This window comes from Actinia tenebrosa, unplaced genomic scaffold, assembly GCF_029948245.1.
Source record: "Actinia tenebrosa isolate PJP-AT-01 unplaced genomic scaffold, QUT_ActTen_1.0 PGA_scaffold12__29_contigs__length_12842862, whole genome shotgun sequence".
Taxonomy (NCBI): domain Eukaryota; kingdom Metazoa; phylum Cnidaria; class Anthozoa; order Actiniaria; family Actiniidae; genus Actinia; species Actinia tenebrosa.
In genome coordinates, this window is record NW_028292572.1 from 12,310,248 (window position 1) to 12,326,314 (window position 16,067).

General features: G+C 36.5%; 2 protein-coding genes across 3 annotated transcripts; both read left to right on the forward strand.

The window, feature by feature from the left end:
• The first annotated feature begins 2,866 nt into the window (after positions 1–2,866).
• On the forward strand, positions 2,867–8,552 carry LOC116305542 (uncharacterized). The gene is made up of 5 exons (XM_089027867.1): positions 2,867–4,009; positions 5,130–5,494; positions 5,666–5,778; positions 6,641–6,805; positions 7,545–8,552. The coding sequence occupies exons 1-5, from the start codon at positions 2,928–2,930 to the stop codon at positions 7,782–7,784; spliced, it is 1,965 nt and encodes a 654-aa protein (XP_088883993.1). The 5' UTR covers positions 2,867–2,927; the 3' UTR covers positions 7,785–8,552.
• A 3,019-nt stretch (positions 8,553–11,571) lies between these two features.
• LOC148912278 (THAP domain-containing protein 10-like) lies at positions 11,572–12,662 on the forward strand. 2 transcript variants are annotated; one of them, XR_016119496.1, is made up of 2 exons: positions 11,572–12,181; positions 12,259–12,662. XR_016119496.1 is itself a non-coding variant. In XM_089028545.1 (2 exons), the coding sequence occupies exons 1-2, from the start codon at positions 11,799–11,801 to the stop codon at positions 12,412–12,414; spliced, it is 519 nt and encodes a 172-aa protein (XP_088884671.1). In that variant the 5' UTR covers positions 11,604–11,798; the 3' UTR covers positions 12,415–12,662. The 2 variants fall into 2 exon arrangements, 1 of the variants encoding a protein (XP_088884671.1); XM_089028545.1 differs by having other exon boundaries at positions 11,604–12,161.
• The last annotated feature ends 3,405 nt before the right edge of the window (positions 12,663–16,067 follow it).

Sequence of the window (16,067 nt, forward strand, 5' to 3'; positions counted from 1 at the left end):
GTTTAGATATGCACAACTCGGGCATGGTTCAGCAGGCTTCCAAATACCCATTCTGCTGTCCTAAACACAAACAACAGACGGTCAATGATGGTATTAATGCTTTTTGAATGCAAACAAGTTCCATAGAAGAGGTCGTGACTGGGAGATGCCACCGTGCGCTGAAGGGAAGTATATAGTGCATAATTTACTTCAAAACCAAACAATGGATTTTATACGGCCGAAATAAATATTTCAGAGCTATATATTCACAAAAGTCATTGCTCATTTAGTTTTACTCCGTATCTAGTTTTAAAAGGAACATTTTGAAGGTAATCGACGTATGCGATTTTGTGAAAACGTATAAAGCATAAGACGGGGCAAACATTTCATGCGCACTTTTCATTGAAAATGAAAATAAATGTTGTGAAAAGGAGAAAACAACGAAAAAGATGGTAGATTTGTCAGAAATAGAGAACCGGCGAAGTGACAAAAACTAGACGAAAAAGATCAAGCGGCGGAGAAACTTAACTGAAAAACACAAAATATTAATTGAAGGAAGGCGAATTATTGAGTTAGATTACCTGATGGAGTAGTTAGAAAGAGGGTTTAGTGAATGTAAAGAGGCACTTAAACTTCATAAATTGATCGACGAAAAAGAGTTTGGACTCTTGGTAGTTGTTGTTTTACATTCAAAGCGAATACGAAGTTTTGAACTCCGTTCGCTCGGGAAAAACTCACTTAGTTTCTTCTATGAAAATCTTGAGTCTTTATTCAATTCTCAGTTATCCCTACAAGGTTTTCTTATTGCATTCTCTAGAACAATTTAGAGACCGTTTTCTTCCAGTAGTCCGCCATGTTTACCATCCCATAATGCAATGCTCAACCACGTCTCTCAGGGGAGGGGTGGAGGAAATTTGTAACCATCGATGGAAGAAAGCTGGAAATCTGATATTAAAAAAATTATAACTCCAAAAAACGCATTGCGACCCCAGTTTTTTATTTGCTTGGTATGTTTTGTAAACACTTAAGATAATTTTGAATGTACTATTTCAAAAATAAAAATAATTCTGAGTAGTTTCTTTTTTCATTTTGTGTTTTGTCCGAAATTGAAATTTTACCTACTTTTGCGAAAAATGTACTTTCACCTTTGCAACTTCAAATCTTTTTATCAATATGAAAAATATTCATGTTTAAGATTATTTTAGACAAGATTTCAATGTACTTAAGCCAAACACAAGGGATATGAGATTTTTTGAAGTGCTTCGAAATGCGCTTACGTCATCGGGTCTTTAGTGACAATTATCTCGCTTGGATGCGTGGGGACCCCCCAATTTTTTCACATTTTTAGATAGCCCTTGGGTACTCTAAATAACTGACACAGTTTCATTTAAATAAAAATGGGTCGCGAACTGTACCCACCATCCTTAAATACAATTATTAATAAACATGATTATATTTCCATATGCTTCTTCTATCACCACGATAACCGGTTACGAACAATAGGCGGATTAACACCGATGCCGAAGCCAACATCTGCAAATACAACAGAGCTCCTGTTTTCATTGTTTACCGCCTTTACGGATTTTTCAAGCTCATCTAATATTCAAATTAGTATGAGATCCCTTGGCCTTCAGTAGTTTTTCTACTCAGTCCTCGTGTCTACCAGTTTCGGTTTTGTAAGTAATGTTTTCTCGTTCTTTTGCTTGCTTCATTCGTTCACTTGATTTACTTTATCAATTATTTGATGTATAACTTTATAGAAATCTAGATTCTTGGTATTAAGGTGGCTGGACCCCCTCACGCTTGACCGCTACCTTCCTCTTTTGGAACGCTGGTGCATAAATGTGTCTTATCCGATTGCAAACTCCCGAAGTATGGTTCTTTATTTAAACTCAAAAGTCTTGCTCGCTTCTTTCTTGAAGTTTTTACTTGAGGCATGTTCGCCGATTCTATTCACTCACACTGACGGCAAAGTACATCATGACAAACGTCCCACGCTTGAATAAAAAAAACTGTTTATTACCAATCTTCGGGAGTAAATCGGAAAGCAGCCAAGCAAGATAGGACCGTGCATGGTACGAAAGAATTTGATGTTATGATCATTAGCAAACAATAGAATTCCCAGAGCATCAAATCGTTGGGAAAGGGAAAATGTTTTCTGTATTTCTCGTTCGCTTTAGATCGCTTTAAATGAGTTCAATAGTCTTGCAATTTTGTGTAATATTAGTTTAAGTTCAAATTTGTATCCAGACGTAGTTTTGAGAGAAATGATCAGCGAATTTTAGAATAATGGAAGATCTAGTAAGATTGACTAAAACACTGCGATGAAAAGTGCGCATCAAATGTTTACCCCGTCTTATGCACTGTACTTTTTCACGAAATCGCATAAGTCGATTACCTTCAAAATGTTCCTTTTAAAACTAGATACAGAGTAAAACTAAATGAGCAATGACTTTTGTGAATATATGGCTCTGAAATATTAATTTCGGCCGTATGAAATCCATTGTTTAGTTTTGAAGTAGATTATGCACTATATTTAAATAATCTCAAATATCTCATAATTGGCTTGATAGATTTTTTCAAAAATCCCTACAAATGGAGGCATCTAGTATATAATTATGTGGCACGAAGCATTTTAGTGTTGAACGCTCTGCAAGGCTAAAATTATTTTCTGAACGAAAACAAATATTTCATCATAATCACGTGTTATGACGTCCGATCTCATTAAAAATTGCATCAAACATTAATTCAATCTTTATGTGACTTATGTGCAAAAAAGATTTGCAATCGGATAAGACACGTTTATGCACCAGCGTTCCAAAAGTGGAAGGTAGCGGTCAAGCGTGAGGGGGTCCAGCCACCTTTAACTCCTGGTTAAAACCAAAATGTGTATGTATATGGTTTGACCACAACTAGCTTATCAAAATTACTGTTGTTTGTTATAGAGTATGGTTCGTTCTTCCTTAAAATGGCTGATACCTCGCCTTGGCGTCGTGTTGGCTTTATTGTCATTGCTTCAACTGGCTAAATACATGGGTGTTATGTACAAGACCAGCTCGTCCACTGACTGTCCTCGTACTAACATCTTTATCAAGGAACTGGAAGTCATCAGAGAGAGAAAGATTCTATTGAATAGCACCACATCTACCACGGTTAACTTGAAGGATGAGGTACGCAAAGAAAAAAAACATTTGGCCGCCAAGTTGCGAAAGTTACTCTTTGATTTAAGTGACACGCAGAGAGACGCGGTGACGTTAGCACCGTTATATCATCGTCTAGGAGAACACATCAAAACAGTGAATGAAATACTTCATTCTCTGCAGGAAGACAAAGTAGAACTCAATGAAAAATATGTCCAAAGAAATGAGAAAAAACCTGCAAAAAGTGTTGTTTGCCCGGAAAAGTTCATGGGATCAGACCTTTCTCATGGATTTCCGTGGTTCAGGACAGGATTTGCTACTTTAAACTGTACGGATAGTGTTCCAATGCACAGGCTTATTACTGTGATACTTCATTATAGCAGACAACTACCTCTACCACCACAAAGCTTGTACACCGTTCTACAACGTATTGCTAAGTTTTATCCTGGAATTAATGTCATCTTATCCTCTGACAATAATCAAGAAAATCTTAGAAAAAGATCTTTAGAATCACAACTCAACATTTCGTTATCATTGAAAACATTTCCCAAACAGAACCAAGGAAAAATATGGAACTCCTTAATAAATGATGTCACTACGCCATATGTATTCCTCGGTAGTGACGTCACTCATTTTACCGATGACATCAATTTTGAGAGACTCATACGTGTGATTAGTACAAATAAAGAAGTTGTGATTGCTGGAGGAGCAATTCGTAATCAGAGAGGCGAGTGGGATATCGGGTGTTTACAGACAGTGTTTCGTAACTGGACAATGCATTATAGAGGTGGATATTATCGATCTTTTGGGGATTGCATCGTGTGTGACCATGTTCAAGGTCCTTGGGTGGCTGATACTGAAAAGCTTAGGAAACTACCCTTCGACCAAAAGTAAGTAGTATCTTTATCAAACTTAAAGTGCACCTACACCCTTAGGAAACTACCTTTCGACCAAAAGTAAGTAGTATCTTTATCAAACTTAAAGTGCACCTACACCCTTAGGAAACTACCTTTCGACCAAAAGTAAGTAGTATCTTTATCAAACTTAAAGTGCACCTACACCCTTAGGAAACTACCTTTCGACCAAAAGTAATAAGTAGTATCTTTATCAAACTTAAAGTGCATATACACCCTTAGGAAACTACCTTTCGACCAAAAGTAAGTAGTATCTTTATCAAACTTAAAGTGCACCTACACCCTTAGGAAACTACCCTTCGACCAAAAGTAAGTAGTATCTTTATCAAACTTAAAGTGCACCTACACCCTTAGGAAACTACCCTTCGACCAAAAGTAAGTAGTATCTTTATCAAACTTAAAGTGCACCTACACCCTTAGGAAACTACCCTTCGACCAAAAGTAAGTAGTATCTTTATCAAACTTAAAGTGCACCTACACCCTTAGGAAACTACCCTTCGACCAAAAGTAAGTAGTATCTTTATCAAACTTAAAGTGCACCTACACCATTAGGAAACTACCCTTCGACCAAAAGTAAGTAGTATCTTTATCAAACTTAAAGTGCACCTACATCCTTAGGAAACTACCCTTCGACCAAAAGTAAGTAGTATCTTTATCAAACTTAAAGTGCACCTACACCCTTAAGAAACTACCCTTCGACCAAAAGTAAGTAGTATGCTAAATAAAGTTTCAAATGTATTTATTTTTCGACTTTTGATGACAGGTTGCGTCAACTTTGTTATGTTGCATACGTGCAACTGAATTGAATGTATTTTATGTACTTCTTATTAACACACTTTTAAAAGATAAACGTTTTCTTCTCTTCTTTGAACACCTTTCAAATGTTGTGGAGAGGGTGGGCGAGCATGCGCGCTTTTGGCGACAAAGATTCCCGCCAAATCCACAGGGATCCCGCATCTCTAAGGCCATGGAGGAAAGGAAAACCTTTTCTACTTTCCCGACAAGCAATGTTAACCACTTTATCGAACAATTCAACTTCTCTTTTATTTCGCAATGTTTTTTTGTGATCTAAAGATTTCTTAAATTTTCAACACAGTCTCCAATATGGCGTCTTCCACGACTTCTTTTTCCGTCTCAAGACAGCTAACCCAGGAAGCTTAGCGGTCACATGCCCAGACGTCATGTTCAATATTAACACCAGGAAAGTAGACGACGAGTCTTATGTTGAACTTGCTAAGAAATGGGATATCAAGAAATGGGTAGAGTCAGATGGTCAAGTAAGGTGGTACGGCTGTAGACGTGGGTACCGGCACAATCAGGGGACATCTAAATGTAGTTTAACCAAAGGTCTTGGTAACCCACCTTGTGAACTCGAGAATCTTGCTGATGCTATCAAATTTATCATGAGAGAGTGCGAAAAAGCAGGCTTGTTTTGTGAATTACAAGAAGGGACGCTACTAGGTAAGATATCTCTCTTGGTCCTTCATCTATTTTGGTAAATATTCCGTGACATAGGAAAAGAATAACTAGGAAAGAGAAAAGAATGTCGCCCTCAGCCCTCCCCAATCTAACATGCACACTTTGACTTGGAACGGATTATTTTTAATCAGGTTCTTATTTCATCTATACTAGGTGCTGTCAAATTTAACAAAGTCCTTCCCTGGGAGAGAGACGCCGATATAACATTTCTGACAGCAAACTATACCGCATTCAAGAATCTCATGAGACCAAAGCTTATCGAACAGGTGAGATGTATGACTTGATCAGGAACAGTAGAACTGGAGGTCTAGGTTATTTGTGGGCCAGATATCTTGTGCGCATTCTGCCTATTTTTCCCCATGAGCACATTGGCGTCTCAGTTAAGGTTGTTCTCCTTACCAGGGCGTCATGTCTCTCTAGCTTCTTTCCGTCCTAAAGAGAAGGCTAGGTTTCAAGAAAACTCCGCACAAAAAGAAGGCCCTACTTTCATCGTTGTCTGTAGGCCGCGCGCGTTGCGTGCATTTGTTAAATCTGTCTAATATATTGTGTAGTGCGTAGCGCCTACTACACGTTAGTTTTAGGGATAAGATCAACACGATTGTTTAGAGGGGAGCGGTGGGGGTACTCGGTACCTACCACTTCTGGAAGTGTAGTCCTGGATTTTGACTAAAACAGTAATTCAAATCGTGGAATTGCATGTACTGTCCCTCTGCATGTAAGCTAAACGACGTATTTATGCAAGCGAATATGAAGTCGGAAACTAAACATTTTCCGCTCGAATTGAAGTCACTACAACTCTGACCAATCAGGAATGGCATGCTAAAAATAGCTCAGGCTTGCTTGCGGAGCTAAAAATAGATTTAAAAAAAACGTTCATGGTTAGTGACCCATGTATGGGAGATGTGCTCACTTAATTCATATTCTCTTGATTTATGTAAATATTCACTACAAACACCCAGTATCGAGCATATCAAAGGGTCTCAGACGGAAGAGGAGATATTTACCTGTATTCACCAATTAAATCGATAAAATGGAGTCCCTATTTTGGACTACTGTTTTTTCCTTGTCCCTCGTTTTGTTAGTTGAAGTTGTAGACACAATACTAGTCATTTATACTTGTACGTCTAGGGCTATTCTTTGACGACCTATGATACGTCTGTGCGGTGCTGTTTGGAAGGGAGGCAGACTGGTGGCCAATTTCTGATCGGTACGCCTAGTTTTACTATAGAAATGTATGGACAATACATGATGGAATCAGAAATACTAGCAGCTAGAGGACAGCCATCCACCAAGGTACAACACCATATAATAATAATAATAATAATAATAATGATGATGATGATGATGATGATGATGATGATGATGATAATGATAATTTTATTTCATATTTTGCCTTACATTTACAATTGTAAATCTCACTACAAATAGGTAATTTACAACTGAATACTTCAATTGAAGACACACAAATAATAATAATAATAATAATAATAATAATGATAATACTATTATTGTTATTATTATTATTATTATAAATATAATATTCATTTCACAATACTAAACCTAAAATGATATCAATAATCTTTAAAGAAAATTCTAAATATAGTATATCTCAATCATGATTTATCAAGATAATCAAAATCATTTTTATAGCACAAAATACATTAGATATATATGATCTCTGAACATACATAACCCAGCACAATGACAAAACCCAGCTGCGCGCAATCGATTTGGAAATGAATTCAGGGGAGAATCAGTAGGATTCTGAGTTAGCGGTAGACACCAGAAACAATTGTAAATCTTATATTTTCCGAGGCTTATTTCTCATAAATTCTGAACAGGAAGGGAGAGCACAGGTACCCCAGGAACCTCGCCCCCTGGATCCGCTTCAGGAGCCTATAAAATATCTGTAGATGGCTTTGTCCAATTGGTTTGCTGTTAGTCTGTTTTTGACGGTTTTTGACGGTTTTTGATGTAGACCCTGTAACAGCATAATAAGTAAAACATAATGTTTTTGAACGTTTCTTTCTAGATCAATTTCGCCGGAGAGTGGGTGAATGTGGTTCGTAACCCAGGGTTGTACGCACGTAACCGATATGGTCCTAATCACTTTAGGCATGCTGAGCACTGGAGGGATGCAGGGTCTGCCACAGGATGGGTATTCTATAGACCATCACACTTCACTAAGTGTCCTACTCCTGGTCATTCTGCATGTTTGGATCAGTATCCAGCTGATGGCAACATACAGTTCAGTGATTACACTACACTATAGTCTTGTTGTCATGGTTACTCTCACGGGTTACTATAGCCTTGTTGTCGTGGTTACTCTCAGGTTTACCATAGCCTTGTTGTCATGGTCACTCTCAGAGTTACCAAATCCTTGTTGTCGTGGTTACTCTCAGAGCTACCATAGCCTTGTTGTTATGGTTACTCTCAGGGTTACCATAGCCTTGTTGTCATGGTTACCGTCATGTATCTATGTTACTGATATAAACCTAAAGGAAGAAATACTTCACTTGGACTACCTGTGATGAAATTTCTGACAAGTTACAGAAAAAAAAATTTTTTTTTGTTCGACACCGTTTGAGAGGATGCCCGACGCAAGCGGTATAAGCTCACGAACTTCTCGAGATTTTCTCACGATTATTTAATTTGAATTGTTCGAAGGATATTCGGAGGGAAGAGCCTGCGTTTTTAACTCAGCGGCACAAAGCCCATGCGCTTAAGAGACCAAAGACCGATTTCTACCACCATAAATCAAACTGCTGCATGGCAAACTCGTTGATACCCTCTGAATCCTACTTGCAATCTTAAGTAATTGGATTCCCTGTGTTCTTCCCGCTAAAAAGAGCGTTGCGTTATGCATATTAAATATACGTCATATCTTGACATTGATGTGGCATGTGAAAAACTATTTACTTGGATTACACTGTAAAATAGGCGTCGGAATATTTGTTTAGAAATTTTTTTCGACTTTTCTTCATTTAAATCTGTTTCTTGATAAGACTGATAGACCAATAAATCCTAAGAATATTGTGAATGCCGTAAAATAATTATTTTAGTTCATTTTCATAAAGATACTTAAACATTCTTTTTTTTTTTGTTGTTTCTCACTTATATTCATTTATAGTATTCTCCTCTAGTTTATACGTTTATATTTTTTATTTTATCTAATCTGATGCAACATGCATTTATCTTTTCTTGATTCTTTTAATATAAATAATCCGAAGGTACAGCTATGTTCGAGTGTGAGCCTTGCCCACATGGATAAATAGCATTCCAGCTTCTTGTATAACAAGTTTAGGACTGCTAATTTGATTCCAATCCATAAAAGTGTGTCAGATCTTATTGTAAACAATTATAGACCTATATCTCTTTTATCTGTTTTTAGCCGTATTTTAGAAAAGCTGATGTTTTCCAGACTTTTCTACAATTTACTGACAATAATAAAATATTGTATAATAAGCAATTTGGTTATTTGACAAAACCACACTACATTCCATTCCATTATATCTATTACAGACTTGGTTCAAAAAGTAATTGATGACGGTACTTACTCGTGTGATTTATATCTTGACCTAAGTAAAGCTTTTGATGTAGTCAATCATAATATCTTACTAAAAAAACTCTATCATTATGGCCTGAGAGATAATGTGTGTGATTGGTTTACCTCCTACTTCAGAGGGAGAAGCCAATATGTATCTATTGGGAATACTGACTCAGTCATCATGAACATTACAACAGGCGTGCCTCAGGGGTCTGTTCTTGGCCCAATCTTCTTCTTACCGTATCATTAATGACTTTCATTAATGACGTCTATTGAGGCTTAATTAAATATACAAAATCGAACTGGTTCATAGCAGTGTTTCAAAAACATCATTATTTTACTCATGGTTTACATGAAAGCTATTTTAAATTTGTATTTTCAAAATGGCCAGCATTTAGTATTACTAGTTACAACAAAAACACTCAAATACCTTACCTGACGTCATCATCATTAGCATATTGGAAGCATAAACCTTCATAACTTAGAGACGCATCACTCAAATCAAGAAATATTTTACCATTCAACTATTTACTTTATGCAGAACCAGTACTGAATGTATTGTCGAAGGGTTCATTTGCACTTTAATAAACATTTCTTTCTCGAGTTTCGTTTTCCCGCGAGCGTGGAAAAAGGGTGAAGTAGTCCCACACCTAAAAGAGGGCGACCACGAGGTGGCAAATAACGACTGCCCCATCTCGCTACTATCGGTCTTTTCTACGTTAGCGAAGAGGATTGCCATGCACCAGTTAAAAGACCATCTCATGTCGCACAAGAGATTGACAAGACACCAAAGTGGAAACAAAACCTTTTAATCTACTGAAACGTTGAGTTTATTAGTAACGAATGACGTCTTCAGAGGTATGGATAGCAGGTCTTTGCCATTCCACCTTACTCAACAAACTTCAGATGCTTGGCACCTCAGAGTCGTTACTCCTCTGGTTCACGAGTTACCTGTCAGACAGACAGCAGTGTACTCGTATTGGAACATCACTGTCGGATCCCCTCACAATAACGCATGGGGTACCTCAGGGATCCATATTAGGCCCAATGTTATTTACACTCTACATGAATGACCTCCTTACGGTGATCAGGTTTAGTAACATCGAGTCTTGTAGTCTCGTGTGGACAGCACCAAGATCTATCTATAGTGTGCGTCTAAGGATCTCCACTCTTGTCTACAACAAGTCACAGAGGATCTCACCTGCTTATAAACCCTGATAAAACTAAATTAGTGCTTTTTGGAACACGTCAACTTACATCTAAGCTACCCGACATTACCCGGTAGGTACAACAGCTGATCCCTGTCCCATTCGTCAAAGATCTGGGTGTTATCCTGGACTCGGGCTTAATATCATTCAATAATCACATTTCATCATTATCGTAATCCTTGCTATCTGGTTTGTGTCAAATAAATAGGGTTCGCCATCTGTTTTCCAAAGAAGTTTTGCATATAATGATAAATTCCCTTGTTTTTAGTAAGTTATTTTATTGTTCTGCTGTATGGTCTGGTACTTACAAACAGAACATCCATAAACTACAACTTATGCAGAACTTTTCCGCCCGAACAAATACGACCACATCTCCCCGACCTTGAAAGCTCTTGGCTGGCTAACTATAGAAGAGCAACTTCACTTGCGGGAGGTCTTAATGATGTACAAATGTATGAATAATTTAGTGCCAGTAAATATTAGCTGTAAGATATGGAAGCGGTCCGATGCTCACACTTACGTAATAGCGAGGACCTTAATGTGCCAAAATGCCGGACAGCTACTGCCCAGCGCGGCTTCTTTTACAGAGCAATCAAAGGATGGAACAATCTTAGCATTGACACTAGATCTGCGCAATCGTTAAGATCATTTAAAAGGCTTACGAGGGCTGAAATAGGCCAGAAATAGGACAAGCTATTATATTTATTTCATTAGTTTTCATTATTATTAGTTAATTGTAGTTTGTAAATTAATTCTGAAAAGGCCTACGGGGAGAATTGATGATAAAGTATTGTATTGTAAGACGATTCATAAGCAATTATTTATTGATCTGCTAACATCTTAGTGAGTGAGTGAGTGACACATTTGCATATTTAATCCCCTCACAATAACTCGCTTCTACGTTTCGCGTATCCACGAGTTTAAAAGTATAGCACTTTGCAATACGGGAGTACACAGGAAGCCCGAGTACAAATGGCGTCTTATCAGCTGTCTGTCACCAAAAGACAATAACATGAATGTTATCATATCAGGTCTTCTGGCCCCTTGCATGTGACAAGCAGCACAGAAACTTCTAGACGAACCCATCACTTATAGCCTTGATTTGTATATGGATTTGAATCAGATCATATATCATAACACACTGTTTCGAAGATAATCTGTTTCCATGACAACAACAAGAGTTGGACAAGCAAAATGTATACAAGCGCTCGGAATAAAACGAGTGTCTGTAAACAGTCTAAGAATAGCAGAAAAGCCTAATATAGCGGTGTTTTAAAGTGTTTATGAAACCAAATGTTCGACCTCCGTGTTATTTTAAAACAACAAAATTTAACATTTTCCGAGTATCGTGATGCTATTTTTTTTGGAATTCAGTGTAACTAAATAATTTTTTTTCGCCTTCGAAAATCAGTCATTTGCACCAAAAACTGTCCGGCTCCGTCGCGCGGCCATACGAGCATTGTGACGTCACTGTGAGGACTCGTCGCTTTGGCTCTGTTGATATATTTATATTCTACTTACACTGTAAGTGATGTCGGCGGAGTCAAAAAAGCGTGGAGGAAGATACTGTGTGGCTGGTGGGCCGGGTAACCTAAGCTGTAAAAACAGTGCTAGTACTCCAAACGTTTCTTTTCATAAATTTCCCAAAGATCAAAGGAGATTGGCGTGGATTCGTTTCGTACAAAAGCACAGACCCGGCTGGCAGCCAAGTGATTCGTCTGTACTATGCTCTGTTCACTTTCATGCTAAATGTTTTGTCCAAAGACCGGACATTAGTCTTGTCAATGCAAGTAGTTTTAGAACCAAACCATGGCTTAAAATAACTGCAATTCCTTCAATCGACACGGTGGGTACGCCATTAATTACGATGCCAACAGCACGAGAAAGACGAAAGGCAAGTTTTCAACAAACTCGGTAATGACTTTGTATCACTTTAGCCGTGAAATCCCTCCTATAGAATATTTGTCAAAACATCATTACTTTTATTTTAGATACTTTGCAATATTTCTGTGAAAGACCAAATAGTGAATAGTCTAGCTTCCGTTAAACAGCCAACTGAAGAAACCAATCCTTCAACCTCAAATCCTGACGAGTTTCCGAAGATGGATTCTATCGAGCCCGAAGAATTTCCACAAGAACACCTTTGAAAGCAAGAGATAAATTGTCAATTACAAAGACATGACACTTACGAATAAACAATTATACACTATAAACTTACCAATTTTGTAGAGGCACTATTTTCTCAAATCTCAGTCTTAAAGTATCTGCTGTAAGGCCATCTCCATCGACCTCATCACCGACTTGTTCTTCTGCCAGATCATTACCCAAGGCGAGTGGTTCGTCTTCGTACGGTCTGAACACACTTTCAAAATTAAAATTGATTTCGTCCTCATCATTACTGTCTTCATTTTCGATACTTTCGTTCGTGGATAACTCTGATTCTAAGTCAGACATGATAGATTCGAGCGAATGAGGCACAAAAACTATAAAAATACAACTCTGTACTGACTTGCACGGATAAACACGAGTCCTCGCAGTGACGTCATCGTGGTTGTAAACTAGGTCCCAGACCCCGGACAGTTTTTGGTGCAAATGACTGATTTTCGAAGGCGAAAAAAAAATATTTAGTTACACTGAATTCCAAAAAAAATAGCATCACGATACTCGGAAAATGTTAAATTTTGTTGTTTTAAAATAATACGGAGGTCGAACATTTGGTTTCATAAACACTTTAAGAATATGCTTGAGTGATGTTTCAGCTTTCCTTTAGTCCTTAGACACTCTTCTCTCTCTCTTTTTTTTATTGTAGCTGATGTTATGATGATATCATAACAAACCACTGTCAAGATCACTATAGTAACACGCACGTGGTCATCCCAGTTAGATTGCTAAAATCTGCACAATTTACACGACATCGCAAAAAGTATATTTGAGGCATTACTGCTTGAATAAAATGGAGGTGTGATTTGCATAGCTACGATCGAGTTCTTTCTTTCTTTCTTTCTTTCCTTCATGAAATTAGAGTGGGGCAAACATGGCGCGTCAATATTAGAACAAGATTCTTAACGGGTTTTAAACTCACTAAAACACTTCAAGCTAGGCTTTGCTGGTAAGTTGATACCACTTATTTGTTTGAGTTTTTTTCACTGAGGATGATAAAGTTCCAGACACGTCTAGCACATTTAGTATTCAAATCTTCAACTACTCTCTGTTGCCATGGCTACGCTAACTACTAGCACCTTTAGCTGGTGTAATTATCGATTGTCGGATACTGATAAACTCGAAATATACTTCCTTTTCTAATGAACATGGTATTCCAGAGTTTGAGATCGAAAGAATCGTAACTGATGTCTCGTAAACTTCTTTGCTTAAAAATCTCCTTCAAAAGCGACAAAGGTATCTATGATCAAGCAGTCCACTAAAATGCTAATATCGGGGAGTAAAAAAGATCGTAATTCATATTTCTTTTAGATGTACTTCAACTCTACGATATCTTTGCTGATTGGTATATTCACAAAACAATGGTAGAATTATACATAGAATAGCTGTAAGAGCTAAACTACCGAGAATGGTGCTTTATTACACTGAATATCATGTTGCTCGCTATTCAGCTGCTTATAAATAACGAGAGATTGTCAAATTTATTCGCCTAATGGATAACCAGAATTGAACATCCATCTCTCATTTGTTCATCATTAGATATGCTCCTTGAGCGAGGCTTATGAGCAGTTTTGAATGAGAATAAAAGAAAAAATGGGACAAAAACGATTCATTACGTCTCGTACATTTACTACACAGTAAGCTTCTCTTTTTTCCATTTCAAAACTCCTGGAAGTAGGAATCAATGTAACTTAAATGTGCATAGAAAAAGTACAAATATATATCCCCTGATGTTCGTGGGGCTGACTTGGACGAGAATATTCTTAACTAATGAATGAAATTAAAAGAAAAAATTTCCAAAACAGATAAATAGCTTTAATTTCTGTCGTTCTTAAAATTGACCTCGGATAACTTTCTCGACAAGTCTATGTAAACGAAGCAAAATTATAAAATTACTATTTTTATTTTTATTTTTATTATCATTATTATTATTGTTATTGTTATTATTCATTCATTCATTCATTCATTCATTCATTCATTCATTCATTCATTCATTCATCTGCTTATTTATTTATTTATTTATTTATTTATTTATCTATTTATTTATTTATTTATCTATTTATTTATTTATCTATTTATTTATCTATTTATCTATTTATTTATTTATTTATCTATTTATTTATTTATCTATTTATTTATTTATTTATCTATTTATTTATTTATTTATCTATTTATTTATTTATTTATTTATTTATTTATCTATTTATTTATTTATTTATTTATTTATTTATTTATTTATTTATTTATTTATTTATTTATTTATTTATTTATTTATTTATTTATTTATTTATTTATTTATTTATTTATTTATTTATTTATTTATTGTTTTTCATTTTGGGCGCAGGAAAAAATGAATGCAAGGGAAGGGATTAAATAAATGGGTTAAAATGAAATCATTCTTAGAGGAATTAAAGAGTTCACAAACCAACAGATATTATTCCCGCTGGGAATAAGATAAATATTAATTATAAAAGTATGGAAGAGAATAGAAAAGTAAACATTCTTAACTGAAGACTTCCTCGGTTCTATTCTAAACCAGTTATTTTTGATCATTATTTTAGGGCCGGCGCGCGGCAGATGGCATCAAGGTTATTCCAGATAAAATATAACTACAAAGATTATATTGTTGACATAGCCTTTTGTCAGGAATCCTAAAGAAATCGTACTCATATTAAAACTAGGTAATAACCGTTATGAAAAATCTGATAGGTTTATCCCTCCCCGCTGGGAGGCACCGCACAAGATGACTGTTTATGATTGATGGAATTGATGGAAACTTTGGTCTTGAAAGCCAAAAGTGAGACAGATGATCTTAATACAAGGGATGAATGCTATTACTTGATGCGAGGCTTAAGCTTTTTTTCTTTTCTCGGCACTTTTGGATCTATTCACTCAAAAGATCTATGAAAATGTCAATAAACAAATAAGAATCTAGATCGAATTTTTTTTAGGTTTGCGGTTAATGCCGACGTATGGATTTGAATGGTCAAGTGAAATAGGATTTAAAGACTTTTAGGTGCACCTTTTCAATTATATTGGGTTCCGGCGCCTCAAAAGCAGAAGATCTCAATATTCATGGCTCCTTAAATACACACTTAGAATCCCGATCTGTTAGGCAGGATAGACGAGTACATGTTTTGGAAATACGTCAAGGTAGAAATGAAAATGTAAATATAGAAGAAGATGAAAATAAAGAATGAGAAGAAAAGGAGAAAGAGAGGAAAACGAAAAAAAAAATGGATGGATGGATGGATGGATGGATGGATGGATGGATGGATGGATGGATGGATGGATGGATGGATGGATGGATGGATGGATGGATGGATGGATGGATGGATGGATGGATGGAAGAGTTGGCTGCAGAAGAGCAGTCACTGCAGATGATCATATTTCCGTGAGTTCGGCTTCAAACATTAGCATAATGAGCAAAAAATTACTTTCTATTCGTCCGATTTTGATATTCAGTCAAGTGGATATTCGCCCTCTTTTTTAACAGGCATTCACATTAACTAAATTTCCAGTTTTGAACATACAATCCGTACATGGCATAATCTTACTAAGACTTCTAACACCTTTTATCCATAATATCTTAGAATACTCAGCCGATAAAAGCAAAACTAAAAAAAAAACACTTTATAGA

Bases quoted from the DNA above. Each gene is read 5' to 3' on its own strand.
- LOC116305542 (XM_089027867.1), top strand. From the start codon at position 2,928: ATGGTTCGTTCTTCCTTAAAATGGCTGATACCTCGCCTTGGCGTCGTG. The intron at 4,010-5,129 runs GTAAGTAGTATC...TTTTCAACACAG, and splicing joins AAACTACCCTTCGACCAAAA to TCTCCAATATGGCGTCTTCC. The intron at 6,806-7,544 runs GTACAACACCAT...GTTTCTTTCTAG, and splicing joins GAGGACAGCCATCCACCAAG to ATCAATTTCGCCGGAGAGTG.
- LOC148912278 (XM_089028545.1), top strand. From the start codon at position 11,799: ATGTCGGCGGAGTCAAAAAAGCGTGGAGGAAGATACTGTGTGGCTGGT. The intron at 12,162-12,258 runs GCAAGTTTTCAA...CTTTTATTTTAG, and splicing joins CAGCACGAGAAAGACGAAAG to ATACTTTGCAATATTTCTGT.